The following is a 25,368-nucleotide window of genomic DNA, read 5'->3' as shown; positions in this document are numbered from 1 at the left end:
TGGTCTGTTTATCTAAATGATCCCATTTATCATATACAGAATTCCACTGAATGATATTGTTATTGTTGCCAGAGGTGGATGACGTTCTTTCAGACGGTGCCCTATGATTGTTGTGGTCACGTCAGTTCATCATTCCAGTATATGATGGACAACATTGTCCAGTTCCTCCATGCGGCTGATGGATCCATTGAGTTTAATGAATACTTTACAGTTTGTGGTTCAAGTGTGTTGAATTTTTCCCCGTGCTTCCCTGTTTCCTGTCCCCAAATTTTATTTTTATGTATTTGTAGCAAAAATGTACATAACTTTGTGTTTGTGGGTCTTTGTGTTCAGAGATCTGATTAGTATCGAGGAGTTTGTCAATATCAGCTGCATCACGTTGGCCGTGCTCTGCATTATTTACTGTTAGGACTAACTGGCTTAAGGGTAGATTGCAGAGAAGAGGGCAGCAGTGTGTCAGAGCTCAACCACAGATTGTTTGCTTTCCAGCTGCTCTCAGGTGAAAGAGAAACTCGCTACGCTTGCATCACACAACCAGTTCAACCACCAGTGCAGTGAGCTAACTAGGTAGCTCCTTGTGATCCTCCAGCTTCAGGAAATCACATCAACATCTTTTGAGGAAGAAGTTCATCTCTGTCTGCTGAGCTTCATCCTTTCTGTTACAAATGTGATGTTCAGTATGTTCAGTGCGTTCTGTGTGAGTATTGCAACATCATCCTACTGGTGGTGATCACATGTCACAGTCTTTTGCCATGAATGACCTGTTAATCCGAGTTACTGAAGGAAAGGCCACCACTGTGTAAGGGCACACACGCACACACACACGCACACACACACGCGCACACACACGCGCGCACACACACACACAGTGCAGTCATAGAGAAGTTTTAGTTCTAGTTAATCTTTTGGAAATAAACAATAAAAGCGGAGTTTTTTAGTCCAAAGAAACTACAGGCCAGACTAAGATGCGACAGTGCTGACATTGCATAATTCATGACAGCTTAGACATGATTAGTTGTTGAATTAATGTTCTCGTGTTATGAGATATAGACGCACATGATTAACATTCATTCATTTACCATGACGTGTTTCTGTGATTTGTGTGTGTGTTGTGACTTGTGACGTATTTCGTGGACACGTTCCCTTCAGTTTGAGGTTCCTGTAGAAAAACTTGCACAGCCTTGTAAATGGTGCCGAATGAACGGACTGAACCAGGAGCTTCTCCGTAGCGTCTCCACGGGTCTGTCAAACACTGAGAGAAGAGCTCAGTGACGCTCCGAGCAGCAGTTCAGCTGCAAGCCGTTGATCTGGAGCTGTCCTTGGTGCTAAACACCTCAATCCAATTACCCCACCCCCAACCCCACCCCCCTCTGTTCCTCTATTTCTCCTCCTTCAGTCCGGCGAAGCTCCCAGACCCCGCCGCTTCGCGCTCGTATTTGATATTCCGTGAGCGCTCGGGTGTTCCCCTCCTGCTCTGACGGTGTGTTTTGGGGCAAAATGTGGCCACGGGCCGGTCTGCGTGTTCTCGACGGGATTCACGAATTAATGGCCGGCGGGGATATGAAGCAGCAGCTGGGGTAACTCACAGGGTACTATGGTGGGACCTCCTGGGAAGCCAAAAGTTGGACTTCTCCGCCATGTCAGCTTGCTCCACAGAGGTAAGCTCCACGAGCGTTTTTATGTGTCATCACTGACACGAGGAGAGCGCAGCAGTTGTGTCTTTCTTTCTGTACTTTGTAAACTTGGAGTGCATTCGCGCATAATCACGAGTTAAGCCTGAGTCTCTTGAATCGCTTGACAGAAAGGACCGTTCTCACTTTGGACTGCGCCTGGTGTGCAAGAAAAGGAAGAGAAGAAACACGCGGAAGCAGTTCAAAGTAGTTTACGTGATCATTAGTGAGCGCACAATCTCATAATTCTAATGAAGTCAGTGCTTGTTTGCAGACATCAGCTCTCCCGGACTCTGGGGGAAAAACGCGAAAGATGCTCTTCTAGTCGTGACGTAGCAGCTCTGTGTCCTATGAGTGTCCCAGGAGAAGATAGACGGTCTATAATTAACTAAGGTAGACTTGAGCCAGGGGAGACGAGGCCTTATGCCGCTACTGGGATTTGTGGAACTCCATTACACAATCAGATAAGAGTCAAAGGACTTCTAATGGCAGCATAAGCTCTAAGACTAACTGCATAATGGCTCCCTTTTCTAAAAAGCACTGTTTAGATTCCAGATATTCCCTGGAGGTGGATTCAAATTGCTCTTCCCTGTTTAGTGATTTCATCAGAGAACTCTTTGTAATTAAAATAGTAAAACTTCCTGGACTAGCAAATATTAGATTATGTGATGTGCTTTTCAAAATAACTATTCTGATATGACTTTAATTTGCTGTAAAACTCTGCGATCTATCTGCTTTAAAACAAAGCAAAATCATTTACTGGGAGCACATAAGCTGCAGTAAATTCTACAATCCCACATTACATATGTAACGCACATACGTGTGTTTTTAGCAATTTTAGATTCCAGCTGACCAGACATGAGATAAAAACAACAGCACGGGGAGCACAGGGAAGTGACAGCTCGGCAAAGTGTCCGAGAAACACCTTCAAACTTGCTGCTCCAATCGTTGAGTTCCTGAATGTATATGCACATAAAAAGCGTGTATTCAGTTTTATTTATACTGTGCCACTTCAGAATAATTCTGTATTTATTAATTTATTTAATCTATTCTCCTCGGTAGGAGATCTTCTATAGAATAACCTGGTCGTACTGGTGTAATGGCTCATGTCTCTTTTTCCAGCCATGGATCTTACCAGGACTTCTGCTGGCCTGAACACAGAGAGGTGGGCCTGGTGGGCCTGGGCAATCTTCCCCTGACCAGCCACCGCCATCATCTTATCGAGCTCCATACGCACATACGCACACACTGCAAAAGCCTGTGTTTGAGGTGACCCACCCCCACAGTAAGACAGCAGTCAAAGCAAACATGTCAGACAAGGTGAGTTTTAGCACGCCCAAAGTCAACCCCCGACCCGCTGCAGCTCCTTTGCTCCCCCCTCAGCCAGTGGACATCATCCGCACTAAGGCCCGCTCACGGCGGGTCAGACTCAACGTCGGTGGGCTTACACATGAAGTGTTATGGAGAACACTTGACCGGTTGCCCCGAACTCGTCTGGGACAGCTAAGGGACTGCAACACCCACGAGTCACTGCTGGAGATCTGTGATGACTACACCCTCACTGAGAACGAATACTTCTTCGACCGGCACCCGGTGGCCTTCTCCTCCATCCTCAACTTCTACAGAACAGGAAAGCTTCACATGATGGAGGAGATGTGCGCTCTGTCTTTTGGACAGGAGCTGGACTATTGGGGCATTGATGAGATCTACTTGGAGTCCTGCTGCCAGGCACGCTACCATCAGAAGAAGGAGCAGATGAACGAGGAACTGAGGAGGGAGGCAGAGACACTGAGGGACAAGGAGGGAGAGGAGGAGGAGCAGGGCTGCTGTCCTGACAAGAGGCAGAAGCTGTGGGATCTGCTGGAGAAGCCCAGCTCCTCTATAGCTGCAAAGGTAACAAGAGCTAAACACAGCCGGCACACATGATTGATGCTAGAACGTGAATGAAACCTGTGATAATGTCTCAGGTCACATTCAGGTTTCCTAAAAGTGCACAAGATGATATGTGGGCAGATTAGGTCTGTTACAAAGAAGAGTTATTTGGATAATAGAGAGAAGACATAAGACAGAGGAAGCTGCACGCTACCCTTCAGTATCTACTGAATCTGTGATGACGCTAATGAGAAGCAAGCAGAAGCACAGTTATGAAAGAAATGCACATTTTCTTGATTTTGTTATGATTCTCAATACTTTCAACTGTCAGAGCTAATATCAAAGAGTTTTATTATAACCAGTAACCTCTGGATCTTATCTCTCCTTTACCACAGCTCTTTATTTCATTGGTGCATGAAAAGGTTGTGCGATATAATAAACCGTACTCCAGCTCGAGTTTTTTGTCATTTAGCTTCAAAGTTGCTGCACCATAGGTGTGCTTCATGTTTTGAGGGAAAGATTTATGTATAACCAGTGAGAGCAAAGTTTCTGCTTGTAATCGAGCAGATGTTTTTATTAATCTGATGAAAAGAGTCAATAATTTGTTTTCAGGAAGAAAGAAAGTGGATTTCCAGTGAGTGAGGTTCACAACTGTGTCTGCGCAGTTTCTGTTCAGTAATGTTCTTCACTGAGTTCGTGCCGGACACACTGCAGGTTTACCACAGCAGCCTTGCTGTGCCTATTTTATTGTCTGCAGCAGAGGAGACAGACAGCTCCTCCAAGCAGAGCATCAGTTCATTACTAACGATGTGACAGCAGTGTCTTCTGCTGAAAACTAGTCTCTTCTTCAGTTTAAGAAATACAACAAGAGTCCAACAGTTAGGTCCTTGTATATTAGGACACTGACACACGTTTCGTTTTTTAACCTGTTTACTGAAACATTTTCCAGTTATAGTTCTATAACAGACATGGACATGATGTGTAGACTCCCAGCTTTCATTTCGAGGGAATCCACGTTCAAATTGGATGAAGAGTTTAGACATTTCAGCTCCTTAACATGTGGTACCCTCTTTTTAAAAGGACCAAAAGCAATTGGACAGTTGGCTCAAAGGCTGTTTCAGGTAGGTGTGGGCAGTTCCTTCCTTATGTCCTTATCAAGTAAAAGACCTGGAGCTGATTTGAGGTGCGGTGCTTGCATTTGGAGATTTTGCTGTGAACAGACAACATGTGGTCAAAGGAGCTGTCCATGCAGGGGAAACAAGCCATCCTGAAGCTGCGAAAGCAGAAACAAACATCCATCGGAGAAATTGCTACAATAGTGGAGTAGGAAAATTTACAATTTGGTACATCCTGAGGAAGAAGGAAAGCTCCAAAACACAAAAGGACCTGGATGTCTGTGGAAGACAACAGTGCTGGAAGTAGAATAGAAGTAGAATATTCTTGAATGACCAAGTCAGTCACCTGATCTTAACCCAACTGAGCATTTCACATGTAGAAGACAGACGGCCCACAAACAAACAGCAACTGAAAGCTGCTGCAGTAAAGGCCTGGGAGAGTCAGGAGGAAACTCAGCATCTGCTGATGTTCAAGACTTCAGGCTGTCATTGTCAGCAAAGGGTTTTCATCCCAGTATTAGAAATGAACATTTTCTTTTCAGTTATTTAATTTGTCCAATTACTTTTGAGCCCCTGAAATGAAGGGTGATGTTAAATGAATGCTTTAGTTACTTATGTTTTCATACAGTCTGTTTGTTCAACCCGCTGAATGAAAGCTGAAAGTCTAAAGTTCGACTGCATCTGAGTTGTTTCATTTAAAATGTACTGTGGTAATGTGCAGAACCAAAATCAGGAAAAACATTGTCTCTGTCCTGATATCTATGGACCTAACTGTGTGTGAACCTGCGAGAAGAAGAGGCAAGAACACAACAGAAGAATTAAAAGAGATATTGTAATATAGCTCACAGTCACTGTAAGCTTAGGAAAACCCACTTAGTCCAAAATAAAGATATAAAGATAGTGACAGTGGTTCTGCAGCACAAATGAGCTGCTGTGGTAGGTAAGGTCCTTGGAGCAGGATCTCAGCTTGAACCCTTCTGGAAAGAGACTTCAGATGTTGTTCTGGAGCCACTCTTACAGCTCGGCCTCTATCAGTGAGTCCACGTCTCTCTGACTTCTGGTACACTTTAAAGTCATCCACACGGGAGGTGGCTGGTAGTTTGTCAAGACCTGTCTGAGGGTGTTAGGGTAGTGGGGAAAGGATGTTACCTTCACATATGGTGACATACCTCCAACTCTATATTATATATATATGATCTAACTGTAGGAAAATGTGAAGAACAAACGGCTATAAGTGAAGAGGAGCTCATACACAGAAGTCAGTGGGCAAGGGAGCCAAGAAATCGGGGGGTGGATTTTATTAGTGACTCCCAGTTTCTGTCTGACTGACCGAAGAGCTTTGCATGCCAAGAGTAAGCAAGCAGGACAAAGATAGACTTTTCGTAGATGCAGCTTCAACAAACTGGGCTTTATTTGCTTCCGTCAACATGAGCAAACCCAACGTGTAAGTGACAAATACAAGTATAGAGACAAGGCAGTGCTGGTTGGCATAGCTGATCAGAGTTCCCTGTGTTTAGATCGTGTCGAGCAGATGGAGGGAGATGGCTACTTCATAGTTAGACTCAGTGAGAACCTCTTTATCCTCCACAGCAGGAGGAGGTCATGATGGAGGCAGTGAGAAAGAAACAGCATCGTTATAATAGCTGTGAGCCGAGTCGCTGTGACACGTGCATTTTACCTGGGAAGACTTTTTTGTTTTGTTGTCATGTTTTTGTGCTCATTTTATAAACAGTCTTGTTACTTTTTAAACTGATTTCCATCAATCAGATAAAAGTAACACACTGTGGAAACCAGTTCGAGACATAGCGAGTTATAGCTGACATCACTGATGTGCTGATGCAGGACTGAGTAAAATTAGTTTCATTACATGGCGATCAAACAAACCAAGCTTTATGTCGCACATGTGTGTGCGGGTGCTAATGGCTGACTGTGCACAAAGCAGCAGCGTTAGTAGCAATCACACAGAGTATTTTAATCTGTGCTCCTCAGTGCTCTGGAAGCTCAAAGCACCGTCCTCTGTTATGTGGAACAAAAGTGCCTCTATATGACTGGGACTTGGAGCTGTAGCCTCCGTACTGCATGAACAAAGTTCAGCCTCAACAATTTGATGCTTAACCTTTAGGACTGGACCGAACTCTTGTTCTTTTTATTGCCTTCGGTGCAGATATTATATTCAGATCTCACTGCAACATCACAAACGTTTAGCTGATTCGTTTCTGAAGTATCAGACTTAGGAAGTATAAGGTTAGGAAACATTTATAGTGACCAAGATAATCTATGAACTGAATTCCAACAGTGACTGATTATTTATATTCAATTAAAAGAACAGAAACATTCAATTTAATATACTCGTATCATTTTCTACACAATATTTAAGGTGTCTTATATATGTCTATATAATCATTTCCTAATCACCTAACCAAGTTAGTGACAACTAGTTCTTCCTTCTAAAAATATAACAGCACTGGCCTTTAGCAGAGCCATGTGACCCGGCTGGAACTGTAGTGTCAGCAGGAGGGAAGCCGCTTAGGCCACTCTGCAGTGACACCAGCCATGTGGCAGTGATGCAGCAGCACTTAACCAATAGGAGGGCCTCTTTCCGGTGATGTGAGCGGCTCAGTGCTGCTGCTTATTAGAAAAGAAGCATCACCTGGCTATTTGTAAACCACTGCGCACAGTTTGTCATGTCCAGATGGTCAGCTGTACATCCACCAGCAATAGTTGTACTTTTATTGGATAATATGAGTATTAAATCTTTCAATAATAGAGATTAGTTTCATAAACTTTACATAATCTGTATAATCTTCTTATTTTTGGCAGAGATGTTTTAGCATGTCCTCGTTGCATCCTTTGTTTGACGCACACTCAGGCTGTAGTGTTGGGCTGTTCGGGTTCACTTCTCATCTCTTCCACATGTATTTAAAGCTTTTTGTGCTCCATTGTTATATGATCACCTGTGCATGCACTTATCCTGCACACAGTTTTGTGATGTATTATTATCAGTCCTTTATTTATGCAGGTAAAATCTCATTGAGATTAAAAGACAGTTATGACAGCACACCTGTAATGCAACTGTCCATAGAGAACTATGAGTCTGACTTAGGAGTACGGCTTAATCTCCTTTGGAGCTTTTACCAGGACTGCTGCTGCTGCAAATAGACTAACTGTTGGCAGGTTGGATAGTCTGTCCTGTCCACTGTCTGACCTGCAGTGGGGAAGGTGGTGGGGTGGAGCTGGATAAAGTCACAGACTCAATCTGGCTGTGCAGTTTCAGCATTCGTCCATTTTCTTCTGCTTGTCCGTTCAGCATCACTGATGACGCTGAGCGGTACACGTTCGTTCAGACACGGGGAAGGCCTCAGCTAGCCCGTGGATTCAAATCCAAACCTCATCTGGTCTCCAGCCTGACTCAGAACTGGTTGGATGAAATCCAGTCTAGAAAAACTGATTGATAAGAAGAACGAGATCTTTTTTGGAGTGGAGAAAATGGTTTGCTCACTTTGTAGTCAGGACATTAGAGACACCGCATGCTGTTTAGGGTAGTATGTTAATGCTTTACATACTGGCTTCACCTGTTCACACAATACCTGTCTCTGATAAACCACAGGTCCACATCTCAGCACTTTTAAAATGTTACTGTACTTTATGACCTTTTGCATGCTTGCTGGACCACACAAGGGGAAAGTCTGTGATCTTAACAGTTTATGTTCAACAATGACTTCTCACAGTCAGAGGCCTACTGCAGGGAGCTTCAGTGGTCTCAGCTGTCCACTTTGACTTAAATGTGTTCTTTATTTAGCAAAAATGGGAATTTGTATTTCATGTAAAGCTAATAGGTTGCATGTTATATTTCAGCTTGAAGAGTTGCAGCGTTTCTGCTCAGGACTGATGTGCCTCACTAGCATATCAGCTGTGTATACGTTGTATTGTGTGCAGAGGAGGAAAACCCGTCGATGATATGACACAGAGGCTTTTTAAGCCGACGGGATCAGTCAGAGACAGAATTAAAAGACTGTCCATTAGATTTTTGACAGCTGCTTCCTGCCTCATCTTTGACGTTGTACTTGCATTTTTCTATTTAAACCTTTAAACTGCGTTTGCTTACATTTAGGTCTCCATTAAGTAGATTATATAATAATACAAAATGATGGGATTAGTGTCTGATCCGCATGTCTCAAAGTGAGACGAAGGCTGTAAATCTGGTTCGCTAAAAAAGGATGCGTTCTGCTTTATGGGTTTGTTTGTGTCTTTTTGTGCACACAGTTTGTTAATGATGTGTGGACTCATGTAAAACACTGTGGAAGTGCAGGAATAATCCACAACAACCTGTGAGCTTAAAGAGAAACGAGTCATAACACACCCACAGCCACTTTACATGGAATACCTGTGTTCATGTAGCAGTTAGTAATCATTTCAACACTTGAATGAAATGTAATATTCACAGTGAAATCCTGAGTGAAATGCAGGACAACACTGAGTCACTGCGTGTGTGTGTAAAGTGTCTGGTTCAGCTAAATAAGCTTGCCTGACAGCTATAAGCAGCTACTCAGAGGTCTATAGTTTACTGGCCTTGTGCCTTCACATAGGAGCGGTAGAGTGATTCACTAATGTACTGTAGCTTTCAGTTTGAAATGCTTCCATTCGGATGGGAATTTATGGCTGTGGCAGCACGAAGCCCAAAAGCCAAAGTGGTTTTTCTTCAGCCAAGTTCAGCCTGTCAGCTGTAAGTCTTTGGTTGGCGCACATCTCCACCGTGAGTGTGCAGAGCTAACGTGCTAGCAGCCTCTTTCTGCAACTGTAGTTTCATCAGTATACAAAAGCCACGAGGCATTACTAATCTTTCCTGCATCTCCTGTAGTAGTCAGATCTTTTATTTAGAAATATTTGGTTTCAAGTCAAAGTACTGCTTACAAAATGTTACTGCAGTACAGAAAAAATAAATCAAATTCACTCCTAAAAGTCAAAGTACTTCCAGAAGCTTGTTCTTCCACTTTATTCCACATAATTTATGGACTTTTTTAGATTCAGATTTCTTTGTATGTGTAGATTACTTGGGCCCATTAGACATCTTTATGTACAGTTTACTGAGAAAATGTTGATGTATTCAGTCCTTATGTTTCCTGCTGTAGAGTCGAGCAGTGAGTTCAGCCACAGCAGCCTGTTCTGAAACGTGGTTATTACCGTCTCTCATGATGGATATGATACGCTCCACCAGCTCAAAGTAAGATTTACAAATGTGTGCACCAAGGAGTACTTTACAAACCTCGAAACATACGCAGCTTATTAAGTTCACCTTCACACATCTGACCATTTTCTCTTTCAAAACACTTTCTGTGTGTACACGTCTAACACGACACATCCCTCTCAGTGCGTGACGCCAGAACTGGGCTAGGACTTTTTCAAAAAAATCATTATTTTATGTTAGCGTAGAACTTTTCATAATTCTGACCAAAATAGTGAAAATCAATAAATGAATCCTCTTACAGAAACATGTAGTTTCAAAATGTGGAAAAATGGGAGTTATTCCTCTTTCTTGTTACAAAGACAAAGCCGAGACATTTATTCAGCCTGAGCTTCATATCTGTGGTCTGGACTGGGCTACATTCACATCAGCATCACGGCCAGCCAATAAGTAATTATTCCAAAACAACTGAACTGACTTGAGTTCAGTTATGTTAAATGCATCGTGGGCAACAGTTGCTTTAAATGTAACTGGTTTGTGGCCCCAGATATTAGCCCACTGCACAGAGTTTCCCTAAGACGAAATGAAGCGTCACTTGTTTTACCGTTTGTTCACAAAATCACACGTGCAAATAATTTTTATTTGTTTTTATGTCAGACAGAAGAATCAAACGAGGGCTGTGGAACATCTCGAGTAATGAATGTGGAAATAAGTGAAGCTCAGAATCAACTTCAGTGTAACAAGAGATAAAAACAATGTGACCCATGAAAGCAGCGTCTTCAAATAGAAACCATGTTGACCTCTGCAGAAACAGCCACTGTCCAACAGACCCTGCGCCTGTTGTTCCACAAATAACTCCACGTATTGATCACAGCTTGGATTTCTCTGCTCAATCGCTTTATCCAGTCTTTCATTGCAGCTCGTCTTCTTGTTCTATAAACTATCAGATTTCCATTTTGGTCACAATCTGAGAGACGTTTTTCCTCTCTTTGTCTCGCTCGTTTGTTGTCGACCCCGGCCGTGAACATTTTTCCCTCACACTCGGACAAGAATGAAGTAAAAAGCTATGCAGTATTATTGAACGTGTGTCAATGCTGCACCAGAATTTAGTGATGTCTTCTCATGAAACTGGTCTGGTAATTCTGTTAAAAAGACAATCAAACGGCAGTCAACACGGGCTCTCGCCTCGGTGACGAGTGGAGTCCATTTCTTTGTCAGCGATTCAAACTTTTATGTAAAAAAGTGTTGCTGAGCACCTGAATGTCAAACGTGGAGACTCACTATATGGCTTCTAAAGCAGCTTGTCTGTTCTTGGTACTGCTTAGAATCTTCCCTGAGTGTCAAGGTCACAGCATTTGGCAGCCACTAAGCCATTAAGACGCTGCAGGGTGGACACCGTTTGATATATCTGCCTTATACTCCCCTGTGCTTTGTCCCTCTTTGACTTTCTATTTATCTCCTCTTTTTTCTTTCTCAATGTTTCGTAGTTTATTCCCAGTTTTTACTTTTGTCTAAACTCTGTAATGATGTAATGCTCGGTGTCTTTTATCGTTACCGTGATTGGCCAGAAGCTCCCCCACTGAAAATAGCTCAGATAATCCATCACATGGTTTCACAGACACCAGGACAGTTGTGGTGGTGGAATAAGAACAAAACTACAGATACAGAGATTAATGATGTTCCTTTTTTAACTGATCATTTCCTGCTCATCAGTCACGCAGTGTTAGCTATCAGTAGAGCGCTCAGTCCATGTTCCAGTGTTTAAATAAATAACTCAGCACGTCTTTAATGTGGCCTACACACTTTTATAAAGTTTAAAACAACTGCACAAGCATAAAAACTGTTATATTTATTGGGGTTGGAGTGCTGCTGACCTCTTGTCATGCTTTGGGTTTGTCAGGCCTTCCATAGAGGCTTCTCCAAGGTAGTTACAAAATGTGCCCTCGTCCAGGCCCCTGGCTGAATGAGGCTCGTCCTGACTCTGATAAAACTCTACATGTTGTAGCCTATTCTGGTTAACACACATCACACTGAAGTCGCAAACAGTGCAGGAGGATTAGGCTCTGCAGCCGTCCTGGGAATTCAAGCATCGTTGATAATCAGCATCATTTACACACACCGTCCAGCTGCAAGGCAAACAGTGCAAGAAGTTTTAAATGTTCCCAAGACAAAGTTTGGTCTTTGCAGAAGCTTGTCCACAAGGGCTGATCCTTTCAGCACTGTTGCAAGTGATGTTAAACACAAGCATGGATGACAAGCTTCTATTTAATGAATGTTGCTAATCTTGTTACCGAGCTCAGTCCACAGATTCAGTAACATTAGCAAGTGGTGGAGGCCAGCACGGAAAGGCAGGAGGAGCAGAGACCCGAGGCGGTGAACTGAAGAGGGGGTCAGATATAAACCAAGTTTAGGTGGAGTTTGTTTTCGTTGTGCTGACTTTTTACAGTCAGTTACAATAACTCGTACTGCTGCTAGCTAGCATGACGGAGTTTCTATACTGCTGGGCGGGTGCTTTTATCTTATTTTATTTGGAAGGTTAGTTAGTAGAGATGCCAACCGTCCCTTAAAATACGGAATCGTCCCGTATTTAGAAACAAAAGTACACGTCCCGTATTGAGCTAATAAGGGACGCACTTTGTCCCGTAATACAGTGAGAATCAAAAGTAGTCTATAACTTTTAATGGAATTAACGCTTTGTTTGAAAACATAATTCCCAGCCCCTCTCCTGCTTTGTGACCAATGAGCTGACAGCACACTTATGACAATTCGAGTATGACAATTCAGATTACCGCTCATCTCATTGGTCGAGGAAAGGTCGCTTACAGAGAAAATACCGGAAGACAACAGATGACCACAACAAGAAGCATGGCCAACAGGGAAACAAACGCCGACACTGCGGTGCAAGTCTCGGACGACAGTACACCTAAAGCTGGGCAAACACTGTGCGATTTTTTCAGTCACGTTATTCAGCTCCTGCTCAAACTGCACGATTGACTCGCAGGGGTTAGAAGTTGGTAGGTCACGATGCAGGTCTCACACTATACGGCCCGATGCTCTGATGCGACCTGAGTGCTCACACTGTGCCAACATAAAATGAAGGTTATAACAGAAAATCTGTCGCTCGCTCTCTCTGTCTTTCACTCACACAGACACACCACCACCATCAACTTTGCTAAATTGCTAATGAAAAACACTCATCAGGCAGCTGTGATTGAGCAGCAGTGTAGATCCAACTATTTTCACGGTTGTTGTGGTCGTGATAATTTTGTGATGCCACATCGAAAAGGCTCGGATGAGCTTTCCAAAGTTCTACAAGTTGTGCCTCCATCGCTTGTGTCCAGATCACACGCTGCACAGCCGTGCTGCGCCGTCTTTTTCACCGACGTTTGCGCGTGCGCAGTGTGAGCGCCTGTGGTGACACCCTCACGAGCGATTGATGATCGGGAGCTGCTCGAGGTGTTAATCGCTTCTCGTTACCCCACGTATACTACACGACGCACGATGAAGGCCAAAATCGGGCCGATCACCAAATCGGTCGCACGACTCAAAAATCGTCTCAAAATGGGCCAAAAACCGCACAGTGTAAGCCCAGCATTAGAGCAGCAATATTTGTTGCTCAGAGAAAGAAAAAAAGGAGGAATGGGAAAAGGGAAACACCTGGCTGGAAAAGTGCACGATAACACCTTTAAAGCGCACTGCACTGTGTGCCGGCGCACTTTTTCCATAGGCATGCTTCTAATGGTGGGCACATGAAGAACATGAGGGGCGTGACAGCTCGGGGAACCCTTAACCAATTTCTTGTCCACCAGGCCACGGCAGAAGCAGATATGGTATGTAAACACTGGTTTGTTGTTTAAACCCTCTGGTTAAGGTTAATATGGGCATGTGCAGTGAATATCAGCGCTATGTGGCCAGAAGTGTGATAATATAACTTATTTTGAGTAATAAACAACTGCAAGGATGGATGATTACAACAAATAGATGACTAATACATAAAAGTAATACATAGATGAATAATGATGATGAGTTAAGATGCGTAATCATGGGAACAAGCGGGTTTACAAACAGGAGCAGCTGATTAGCATTAGAAAAGCTGAAATAATACCTCAGCTGAAGCCAATTGTACTAAATGCACTAAATGTGCACAGTTAAAAGAATGATTTTGTTCTATTGTTTTCTATTAATTTATATAAGTTTAAGTTAAGCAGGACAGAGTTCTTTTAAAGAAAGATTTACTTATATTCTCCAAAGTTAAGCATGACAGGCTTCTGTTTAAGAAAGAGACCTGTTTTACTGTGTTAATGTTGTCATTTTGAGCTAAAAATAAATGGCTAAATGATCATTTGTTTCCCATGTGGTCATATCACAAAGAATAGAATATGCATCTGCTTAAATCAAATTCAAGTCAAATGGTTAAAAAATAATTTCACACACAAAAAAAAAGAGCTACCACACTGGGAAGGGTGAAGACAACTGGGTCGCCCGGCCCTGGCCACGAGGTGTCCCTTATTTATTTTTCAGGGAGTTGGCAACCCTATGTTGAGCTGAAAAAGAACAGTTTGTCCCGGACTTCAGCTACAATGAAAAAGACACCAAGCTGGAGTTATTCTTTGTTTACGCTGCACAGCTGCCTCTTCTTCTTTCATTCTCCCCCCTCCCTCTCCTGTTGCTACTTCAATCATGAAACTGATCAATGATCAGCTGATCGTCTCTCTTGTTTGTTTATCGTCCACTTTGCGCCAGAAAGAGGAAACCAGCGGATGTTGCGCTAAACAACAGCAGCACGTTTAAGCTTGATCAGCTGTTGTTAGAATTTATTTAATATTAATTTCTAGTATCAGCTGATGTCTGCTGGAGCCACAGCTGTAAAGCTGCTGGTCATGATGTCGGTTTGGATATGTGGTGAGAGGGAAACATGAAGATGAAACCAGGAGATGACCTTACTGGATCATCAGAGCTGTGATGGAGAAACAGGTTTACCTTTTAGGTGACATGAATGAGTTGAAGTTATGAACTGTTTCTGAGAGACAAATAACACCAGGATCCTTTTCTAAGCAGCTGACAGCTGGTAACTGTGCAGGGGCGGGTCTAGCAAAGTGTTGCCAGGGGGCCAGGTAGGGCATTAACAGGGAGAGGGGGGCACAAAGATATACTTTTCTTTCTTATTCTCATTTAAAATTTCTTGCTTTTAAAAAATAATTATGTGAATCTTACAACAAATGTTTTCATCTGATGTAAAATGTATAGAAATCATTATTGTACATAGTAATTTTTTTAGGGTCCCATCATAATTTCTTCAGAAGTAACTAAGTACTGTATATGGTGCCAGTATTTCCCACTTTTTCTAGATACTGCACCAGTACTGTGTGTAAAATGGCATCAAAAAGTCAGTTAAGTTTTATTCTTTCTCACCTGTCTTTCTGTCTCCTTTCACTTTTTAAAGGTTGCCATGTTAGAAAAAATATTTTGCCCTGCCGTGCTGTTTATTGATGTGGCAAATGAATAGTTTATGAAAATATATCTAAATATGTCATCAGTAATGATCATGTCTCACCTCTAGCCTTCTCTGTCTTAATTTCAGGTTTTCACCATGTGTTGTAGATAGTTCAGGAGGTTAACTGACCAAGCAGTCTACTTTCGGGTACTGTTTAGAATACCAGAACAGGGAGGATGGTGTAGGTTTAAGTTTATTAGACTGATTTCCCGGGCGGCCACCTGAACTCACAACTCCTTGTCGCTTGGCCAGGGCCTGGGGGCGCCGACGGTCCGGGCTGATCCCCTCTCCTGCTCGCGGTGGGGGGAGTAGGTTCGGCCGGATGGCTCCCCAGCCTCAGTCGGGCGATGGGGGTATGTGGCGGGGCGTGGCCTGCGGTGCCGTGCAGGGAAGACGGACGCACCTGCACGGCATCTGCAATCACGCCCCGCCGAATATTGTAACGGGTGCTGTGTTTGAGGTTGTTGCGATAACGTTGAGCGGGCAGCGGGAGAGCTGCAGCTCTGTGAGCACTGTGAACAGCAACCGTGTGAGTCAATGAAGTATGCTGCAAAGCATGAACTCGTCCCCGGGTCTGCCGTGGCCATTTACAGTGGTCAACTCCACTTTTCTGTCACTGTTCTAACAGTTACCGTGTTTTATGCTGCATTTCTATTGTGTTCTGAGTTTGTATGGCTGCTATACTGGCAACACTGGTCTCCCTGTGAAAGAGATTTGGTCCCAGTAGAACTCCCTGGTTAAATAAAGGTCAGATAAATGCAGGGGGGGTGTGGGAGTTTGTCCAGTCGCTCTGTCTGATTTCATGGAGCAGTGCTTCAGGAGGATGGCTTCTTGGGCTTGTTATTACAGGCTGTTGGGTCCCAGTAAAGCCACAGTGAGGGCTGATTCTGATCTGGTTTTTTGGAAGACACAGTTTCCAGGTACAGTCGGAGGTATTGGGTTTGGTGGCTTTAGAATCACTTCCCAACTCTTCAAACACACTAACCCTGTCAGTAAATGGACTGGTTCTCATATAGCGCTTTTCTACTGGATCACTCAAAGTGCTTCATACAACATGGTTCATTCACTCGTTCATACAAGCACTTTTTTCTACACCTCAGTGCTTTCTGACAGTCACACACATTCGCACTCCAGTGGAGTATGAATTGGAGCACTCTTGGGTTTAGTGTCTTGCCTGTACTCAAACATGCTAGCTGCAGCAGCCATGGCTCTGCTGCTGACAAGCGTGGAATGAAATCTTTGTTTTGTTGTGTTTCATTTGGATAAGGATTCAAAGCTGATTTCACTTTTAGTCTTTTTAAGCAATTATGAAATGACAAAACATTCAGTTTGTAATCAGTTGCATCATAATGATCATTATAATTTTTCACCTGAAGAATGAACAATGATTTGCAATAATAACATGCAAATACTTTAAAAGTAATCAGTTTTTTCGTGTGACATTTGTACCTTTATCTACTCCACTGACACACAATACGTATTATGTGTTGAAGCCACTGAAATGTAAGCTAACAGGAAATTGAGTTGTCCCCAGAGAACAGTGCAGTGGTCTTTTGTCAGATATCACGTCAGATGTATTTAAAGACAAAAAAATAATCTTGCATCGTCTATTTCCGCCTGTTGCTTGATTCTTCCTGTTGGGGGAGGAAAGAATGAGTAACCAATTCTAACCTTCCTCTCTATCCTTTCTATGTATAGCAGCGCAATCCTATTACAATAAACCTGAAATGTCCTACCAAGGGCTACACTGAGAGGACTCAGAACACACATCCTTCAGCTTCGTTACTCTGCTTTCCCAGTTAGAGTTTTTAAATTGGCTATAAGTAATAGTTGAATCCCCTGGGCCCCTTTTTCCATTCAGTCATTCTCTGAGAAGAAGGTTTTATCTTTATTGAATTGAAAAGGCGACAAAAAGGACAAAATTGTTTCAAACCCTAGGAAACCAAGTGTGAAGCTAAACACGCAGGAGCAAAAACTAACTTTTGTTTCCATTTTCCTCCCCAAAAAAGAAAGAGACGAGTGTTTTTAGGTGTTACTCACTTTGTTTTGCACCGTGTATTGTAGTGCTTTGTCAGATTTTGGAATCATTTCCAGTTGCAGTTAATGTCAGAAGGTTTGTAGTCTTGTGTGTTTTTGTGTTCTCATTAAAATACAAATCTGACATCATGTGAGCACATCGCCGTGATTTTCTGAAGAGACACAGGAAACACTGTAAAATGTTTTTTTGCAGGTTGAATAAAAGCTGTTGTCTTATCACCGCTGCAGGTCTCCTCCTACATGACAAGTTCCACGTGAAAGTGTCCGTGCCAGAATTTTTCACAAAGCTGCTTAAAACATTAAAGTCAGCGTCTGTTTGCTGTAACCTGGCTTACAAAGACAAAAGCAGAAAATGCCCATATGTGGTGATGTGTGGATCGTAAGAGCTTTTCATTTCTGCTTGGACATAATGAACAGATGAAAGTTAAGGGCTGACTGTCACTGTGGATGCACAACTTCCAAAGCTAAATCTTCTTAAGGGCCTTAATCAAAAAGGCCTGACCTTTAGTAGCTTTTCAAATAGCACCACCTTCAGGACAAAGTTGGTACCACCATGAAGGGTAACAAAAAAGTCTCAAAAATGTCTCATGTAGTCTAAGAAACTTCTACTCTAGAATGTACACGTCAGTGATTAGTAGCAACAAACAGGGTTTGTCTTATTAAAGAACGTGTTACTGTTTACAGGCACAGAAACAGATGTAATAGAAGACATGTATGAAGCTAACACTATGCCCAGCTAATGTAATAACCTGCTTTTGTCTTGCAGATCCTGGCCATGATCTCCATCCTGTTCATCGTCATTTCCACAATTTCACTGTCCCTCAACACTCTGCCAGAGCTGCAGGTTGTAGATGAATTTGGCCAGTTCAGTGACAACCCCAGTTTAGCCCACGTTGAAGCCGTCTGTATTGCCTGGTTCACCATGGAATACATGTTACGGCTGCTCTCAGCACCCAATAAGTGGGTCTTCATGAAAGCACCACTGAACATTATTGATTTGCTGGCAATACTGCCTTACTATGTGACCCTCTGTCTAACTGAATCTAACAAGAGCGTGCTGCAGTTCCAGAATGTGCGGCGTGTGGTTCAAATCTTCCGTATTATGAGGATCTTGAGGATTCTGAAACTGGCCAGGCACTCGACAGGGCTCCAGTCTTTGGGCTTCACTTTACGAAGGAGCTACAACGAGTTGGGACTGCTGATCCTGTTTTTAGCCATGGGCATCATGATTTTCTCTAGCTTGGTATTCTTTGCTGAAAAGGATGAAGATGCTACAAAATTCACCAGCATCCCTGCTTCGTTTTGGTGGGCAACCATTACTATGACGACTGTCGGGTATGGTGACATTTACCCACAAACCCTGCTTGGTAAGATTGTAGGAGGGCTTTGCTGCATAGCAGGCGTGCTTGTCATTGCTCTTCCTATTCCAATCATTGTGAACAACTTCTCAGAGTTCTACCGAGAGCAGAAGAGGCAAGAGAAGGCCATCAAGAGGAGGGAAGCTCTAGAACGAGCAAAACGGAGTGGAAGCATTGTTTCTATTAACCTAAAGGATGCTTTTGCCCGCAGTATGGAATTAACAGATGTGTTGGTAGAAAAAAGAGAGGACAGTAAATGTCCCGTTGAAAATCACCTGTCACCCAGTCGCTGGAGCTACCACAAGCACTACCACAATGCAGAGGCAGGTAGCCCTGGCAGGTCTCAACAATACCAAGAAGTGGCCCGGCAGGGCTCCCCAGAGCGATTCAAGCCCACGTCGAATAAAACTACTCCTCAACACCTCAGTGCAAAGCGGCTAGAAGATACTTACAACAAGACAGCAGCCATTCAAGAGCAGCAGGAAAAAATTCGAGAAGAACAGATTGAGATGAAAGAGTTCTCATCCACTCTGGCCCAGCAAGCATCACCTAAAGTCAGTTGTTCCAGGGAATCTTCAACTGCAGCGGATAATTTTGCACTGGAAAGAGGGGAGCGAAGCTCACTGCTCCCCAGTGTTGAAGGAGGTCAAGCTGGTACTCAACATCAGTGTATTCCACCTCCCTTGGACCTAAGTCAGATCAGCAATATGGAGGTAAAGCAGGGCCCTGACAGCATTCAGCCAATGACATTCATCAAAGAGGGTTTGTATGAGTTCACATCTAACCCCAAAGGAAGGTTGACTGGGGATCTGAATTTGTTCTCACAGAGTGCAGAAAGCTCTGGGATGACCTATGATAGCACCGGCACAGCTTTGGAAGATCACGGCAGCCCTCAAAACACAAGAGCCCTGAAGCTTGACTTCATTGCATCGAAAGATGATGTCCTCGTGGCAGTGATGACACCTGTGGCGACACCCATCCCCACTGGCTCTGCAAAGTGTGCTCAACTACTTACTGACGAATTGGTTTCCAGGTTTTCTCCATCTCCCAGTTATACAACACAGGAAACTAAGTCTCCGCTGGCTATCCTGCAATCTCCATCCCTGGCTCAGCAATATATCAGTCCCAGCACCCCCAAGGGGGGAGGTGAAAGCTCAGCAGGCAGGAGCTTAGAAGGTGAAGGGCAGCTCACTGGCTTAAGCCACCTGGGCAGGAATAACATGGAGAGATCTACTGCTGCCTCGGGTGGTGGTGCTAGTCCATTGTCAAAAGCATGCTCACTCAACAGCACCCAAGACCTAGTAAGTAAGGAAGGAGTGGCCGATGGAGGATTAGAGGAAGCAGAACAGAGAGTAGAAAAACGAGAAAATCACATTGTTCTGGATGGAAGCCGAACGCCGCCCTGTGAAACGAACATGTGAGCTTTAAAGAAAAATGCAGACAGGGCCAAGGCAAAGCAAAGGCTGATGGGATGCTTGACAGGAAGTACCAGGAATAACCTGTGACAGATGCTGTGTGTGTGAGCACTGGACTTTTTGACAAAGACATTAAACAAATCTATCATAAAAGCTGCAACTCTTCCGATCTCACGACACATTCGAACGGTCGTTCCTTTTTTGACCTTGGTTCTGCTGTCATGACTTTATTACTGGAGGACATTCATAAGCACACGCATGCCTGACTGGGCACTGTTTGAACTTGAGTCTAAGTGACACTGTGTGGTGTCAGTGTTACTGACTGATTTTGTTTAAATGAGACATGAACAGTGGCAACCTGACCTGTGTTTTAGGCCTTGTCTGAATGATAATGTTCGGGACTATCCTGAAGAGTCAGATATTCAGTTTCCTAACACTTGCTCCCCAAGGCCGGATTTGAATGGACAGTTATACCAAGGAAAGACAGACCGTGAAAGGAAATTATATTTTTTATATTTACAAATTTTAAAAATCTATCTTTTGCAAGACTTGCAAGAAAAATCAATGATCAGTCATTATTCTGTGTTGTAGATCTTCCTTACTCATTATTACATTCTTGTAACGGGACAACCACAAGCACATGATACAAGACAAAAGTCCCACATAGTACTGCATTGTCCAAAAGAACATATGTATCTGCTGTTGAGCACTGTGATCTATGCTCTAACTTTAAGTATTTCTATATATTTCAGTTTTATGTTGTTGTTTTTGTTCTTGGTTACTTTTTGTTGTATTTTTCTTTTCATTTTTCTTGTTCCTAAATATGTGAAATGGAGATACAATCTCTACTATATTCACTGTTTGCACAAATTTCCATCCATCCATGTTCTACTGCTTGTCCCTTGTCGCGGGTGAGAGGTCGGGTATACCCTGGACAGGCCACCAGTCTGTCCCAGGGCTTCCACCAATGTCCAGCATGAAATATCCTAACAACGAACATTAGTCAAAAACAATACAAACCCATACTGAGACACACGATTTGAGACAGAAAGACAGAAAGGAAACCTCACACAGTTTCCATGATTACTCACTTGTGGTTCATCATACACTGCTTTAATTCCCAGTTCCCACACATACTGTGTGCGTGATAAAGGTTTGACGAACCTCAGATCTGACTTTGTTTTTGGATTCTTTATCAACACAGTGGCCAGGCGCATAGTGTATTCAGGAAAATGAGTTGTGGAAGTAGAGTTCATGAAAAGCAACCATTGTCTTCTTTCTTTATTTTTGTCTCTGTGAGACTAGTGTCTTATCATAACATCAGCCCTATCTAATCGTTTTAATCTTGCTAGTGTACTCACCAAGCTAAGAATGAGATCTGGTAACATGGAGACTTTCATAAAAAAATAAAAAGGCCAACCAGTCAGCCATCAGGAGTCATATTCAATTGCCCTTGTTTACTTAGCTAGTCTTAGCATGTTTCAAAGAATGTGTCTGATTTGAGTGCCGTACAGCAACAGGCTGTTTTTGGCCACGCTGTTAAAAATGTTCACTGAGACAGTAACAGCAAGCCGGAGTAAAAACGGCCAAAATGTGACTTAAAGTAAGAATTTAGAAAACTGGAAGCTGTTGGTTTACAGTGAGACGACTCAAATGGCTTGTCTGATAGAAAATACTGTGGCTATTAACCATTTGTCTTCCATGCTTTAAGCGTATAATAAATATGACACAAAAAAGTATGTTCCAATACATGGAACAGCATGTCAGAGATAACTAGATATCTTTCTGCAACAGGTCACATTTTGCAGCATGCAAGCTAGCATGCTATTTTGACCACACTTCTGAAAATCTCTTGCATCGATGTCAGCATGCTAGCAGAATTCAGCAGCTGTACTCGTCGTATCACGAGTTATACAACAGCTGCCAGAGTAAGACCATGTGGAAAGAGACAAACGAGGTCTTCTTAGTGAGAGGAGGTGCAGGCTCAAGCATCTGGACTTCAGTTATTGCAAAGACACATCGCTTTAAACCAAGAATAATTGTAATATGATGAGTGCAGAGAGATAAATAGAGGGAGTGTGTCTGTGTGACCTTTAGGTGCTGACTGTATTATAAAGGTAGAACAATAGTTCCCTTTGCAGGGAGTCACTTGAGTAAAAAGACCTGACGTCACTTTAAGCATTATCTTTGGGAACCTTTGACATTTTTCTTTTGTTTGTGTTTTTAAAGATCAGATTTGCATTCATGTGAATGAACCTGACAGATTCAAATGCACATTTAACTGTGTGAATAGAGCAGAGTGAGCAGGTGGTGATTAGGTCACATGCTAACAGGGGAATGGTACTGTCTTATCTGTGTTCCCTGATGAGCTTATCAGTTGTTTCACATTTTTGTTGTTGGTTAAAACTTTGAGCTGTGTGTTGTTCTTAACATCTCAGTACATGAAGTTTTTAAAAATATGTGCCTTTTCATAAATAGATAATTTATGAGAAGGTGAAAAAAACTGTTAGATGTGGCCCGACTTTTTCTTTGTCTTCTTTTCTCGTGCTGTCTCTTTGTCCTTGTGCAGTAGATGTAGTTAAATGAAAATCCTCACATTTTCTGGATTTGCGTACCTTTACAACTTTGTATTATTATCTCATCAATGTTATCGCACCCCATAGCTCATCGTTCCAACCTCACAGTGCCACACTGTCATTTGATTTCATCAGCTGAAAGCAGCACGTTCGGTGTGTGACTCGAGTGCAGCAGCAGATTACTGACAGCCAAACGGACATAACGTCTAAAAACACGGCTTTTTATGTCGTGCAACTGGACTCAGCTAGATTTATGTTATGATAAATTGCACAACATTAACTAAATGTTAATTCTTCCCAAGTATATATCCAGCCTAACGTAGATCAAGACAAACTCAGAGAAGTTTAAAAAGAGCACCGGTTCTAACAAACGTTGGTTTGTCGCTGCTGCAGGTCGGGAAGCATGAGAACAGTGTTATGGCTTTCACAACCTCATCTCCACTCATTTGTCGGAGAATTGTTATTTATATTTGTTCATTCAGATTGTGTACAGTAAACATACAACTATAAAGCTTCTCGATCTGTCCTGCCAGCTCCACTTCTTTAATGCCCCACTCGTCCATCCTCATATACTTTATTGAATTGTAGCCTGTGCAATGATTAGTATGAGTTATTATATATAGCTCAGTGTAATGATAGTAAATGATAAAGAGTTTTGATTCAGTTATCAAAATGCAAGACAAATAAATGTGGTCATGTGACCTCATCTTGTTGTGTGTATTTTTGTGTCTGTATTTGTGCCACATCAGGTAGTTTTGCTAATATAACCACTACAAATTCTGCAAATCAAAACACTTCAACTTTATTTGCTCAAACATAGTACTTTACTTTTAGATTAATTAAATGTTTCTGCAGCATCACAGTAATTCTAACTCCTACGGTTTTCATGTGTTGGCTGAGTCTTTCTGAAACGATGAAATAATGTCCTCAAGTTTCTAATCTTTGAGTTTTTATTGTTTGGCAGAAACAGGCCAGCCTTCCACTCCCACTAATGTGATTGTTTTCATTACATAACAACAAGTAATTCAATATTCAAAAACAACAAACAAACAAAGGTCAGCGTTCATATATCCTGTACTTTCATTACATGTAAAATTGATGGTATTTATAATTTATTAAATACTACTAAACTAAAATGAATGTTTCAATAATTATATGAGATAATGATCATAATTAAGACAAAAAAGCGTGGAATAATATCAAATCAAAATTTATTTATATAGCACATATTAAAACAACAGTGTTGACCATAGTGCTTCACAGTCAATAAAAACATGAGACAGTTAAACAAACAATAAAAGAGGACAACAAACAATAGGTAACAACGCAACAAGCTAAAACAGCCAACTAGACTGAATCAAAAGCCAAAGTAAAAAAATAAGTTTTAAGACGTAATTTAAAAGACTGGATAGACTCGGCAGTGCGAATATGAACGGGGAGGTTATTCCAGAGTCTGGGTGCCACGGATGCAAAGGCCCGGTCGCCTCTCGACTTCATTCGAGTCCTAGGTTGTGCTAGGAGCCTGTGATTGGACGATCTAAGTGCTCTGTTGGGATTGTATGAATGGAGTAAATCAGAAAGATAACTGGGCGCTAAATTATTCAAAATATTAAAAGTGAACAAAAGAATTTTAAAATCTATACGATATTTAACAGGGAGCCAATGTAATTTGGCTAAAATTGGACGGGGCGACTGTGGCTCAGGGGGTTGGGAAGCGTATCTGTAACCGGAAGGTCGCCGGTTCGATCCCTGGGCTCTCTGTCCTGGTCGTTGTGTCCTTGGGCAAGACACTTTACCCTACTTGCCTACTGGTGTTGGCCAGAGGGGCCGATGGCGCGAAATGGCAGCCTCGCTTCTGTCAGTCTGCCCCAGGGCAGCTGTGGCTACAACCGTAGCTGCCTCCACCAGTGTATGAATGCTAGAGTGAATGAATAGTGGCATTGTAAAGCGCTTTGGGTGCCTTGAAAAGCGCTATATAAATCCAATCCATTATTATTATTATGTGTTCATGAATTCTCGTACCTGTTAAAAGACGCGCAGCTGCATTTTGAATTAACTGGAGCCGGCAAAGAGAGGAGTGTTGGAGGCCCGAGTAGAGGGAGTTACAGTCGTCCAATCTGGATGTAATAAATGCGTGGATAAGCGTTTCAAGGTCCTTTAAAGGAAGGAACGGCTTTGCTTTGGAAATCTGACGCAACTGGTAAAAGCTGTTTTTTACCACAGTGGACACCTGTTTCTCGAGTTTAAAAGAGCCATCCAGGAACACTCCGAGGTTTCTTACAGTGGACGAAAGATGGCTAGCGAGAGGGCCAAGGGCATCAGCTAACTGGTCTAGCGGAGTGTGACTATCAAAGACTATGATTTCAGTCTTATTCTCGTTCAATGTAAGAAAATTATGTGATAACCAAATTTTAACTTCATGCAAACAGTTGAACAGAGGTTGCAAAGAAGCAGTCACATCGGATTTCAAAGGTGAATAAATCTGGATATCATCGGCATAACAGTGAAAGGAGATGTTGTATTTACTAAAAATTAATCCCAAGGGCAACATGTACAAAGAGAAGAGAGCAGGACCGAGCACGGACCCTTGAGGCACACCACAATACATAGGGGCAGAAGCCGAGGAGTGTTGCCCCATAGCAACAGAGA

The 25,368-nt window shown here is 42.6% G+C and overlaps 1 protein-coding gene across 3 annotated transcripts; it reads left to right on the top strand.

Annotated features, from left to right (window-relative positions):
* The first annotated feature begins 1,459 nt into the window (after positions 1-1,459).
* LOC308412419 (potassium voltage-gated channel subfamily B member 2-like) lies at positions 1,460-23,392 on the top strand. 3 transcript variants are annotated; one of them, XM_080906758.1, is made up of 3 exons: positions 1,460-1,658; positions 2,793-3,563; positions 18,137-23,392. In XM_080906758.1, exons 2-3 carry the CDS (start codon positions 2,979-2,981, stop codon positions 20,147-20,149), a joined length of 2,598 nt encoding a protein of 865 aa, XP_080762884.1. In that variant the 5' UTR covers positions 1,460-1,658; positions 2,793-2,978; the 3' UTR covers positions 20,150-23,392. The 3 variants fall into 3 exon arrangements, with proteins under 3 accessions (XP_080762884.1, XP_080762885.1, XP_080762886.1); XM_080906759.1 differs by lacking the exon at positions 1,460-1,658 and adding an exon at positions 1,855-1,896; XM_080906760.1 differs by lacking the exons at positions 1,460-1,658; positions 2,793-3,563 and adding an exon at positions 12,266-13,669.
* Positions 23,393-25,368: the final 1,976 nt, after the last annotated feature.

The sequence above is a fragment of the Rhamphochromis sp. 'chilingali' genome (assembly GCF_963969265.1).
Source record: "Rhamphochromis sp. 'chilingali' genome assembly, chromosome: 16".
In the NCBI taxonomy this organism is placed as follows: Eukaryota; Metazoa; Chordata; class Actinopteri; order Cichliformes; family Cichlidae; genus Rhamphochromis; species Rhamphochromis sp. 'chilingali'.
This window is presented reverse-complemented; position numbering and strand designations above follow the sequence as displayed.

Bases quoted from the DNA above. Each gene is read 5' to 3' on its own strand.
- LOC308412419 (XM_080906758.1), top strand. From the start codon at position 2,979: ATGTCAGACAAGGTGAGTTTTAGCACGCCCAAAGTCAACCCCCGACCC. The intron at 3,564-18,136 runs GTAACAAGAGCT...TTTGTCTTGCAG, and splicing joins GCTCCTCTATAGCTGCAAAG to ATCCTGGCCATGATCTCCAT.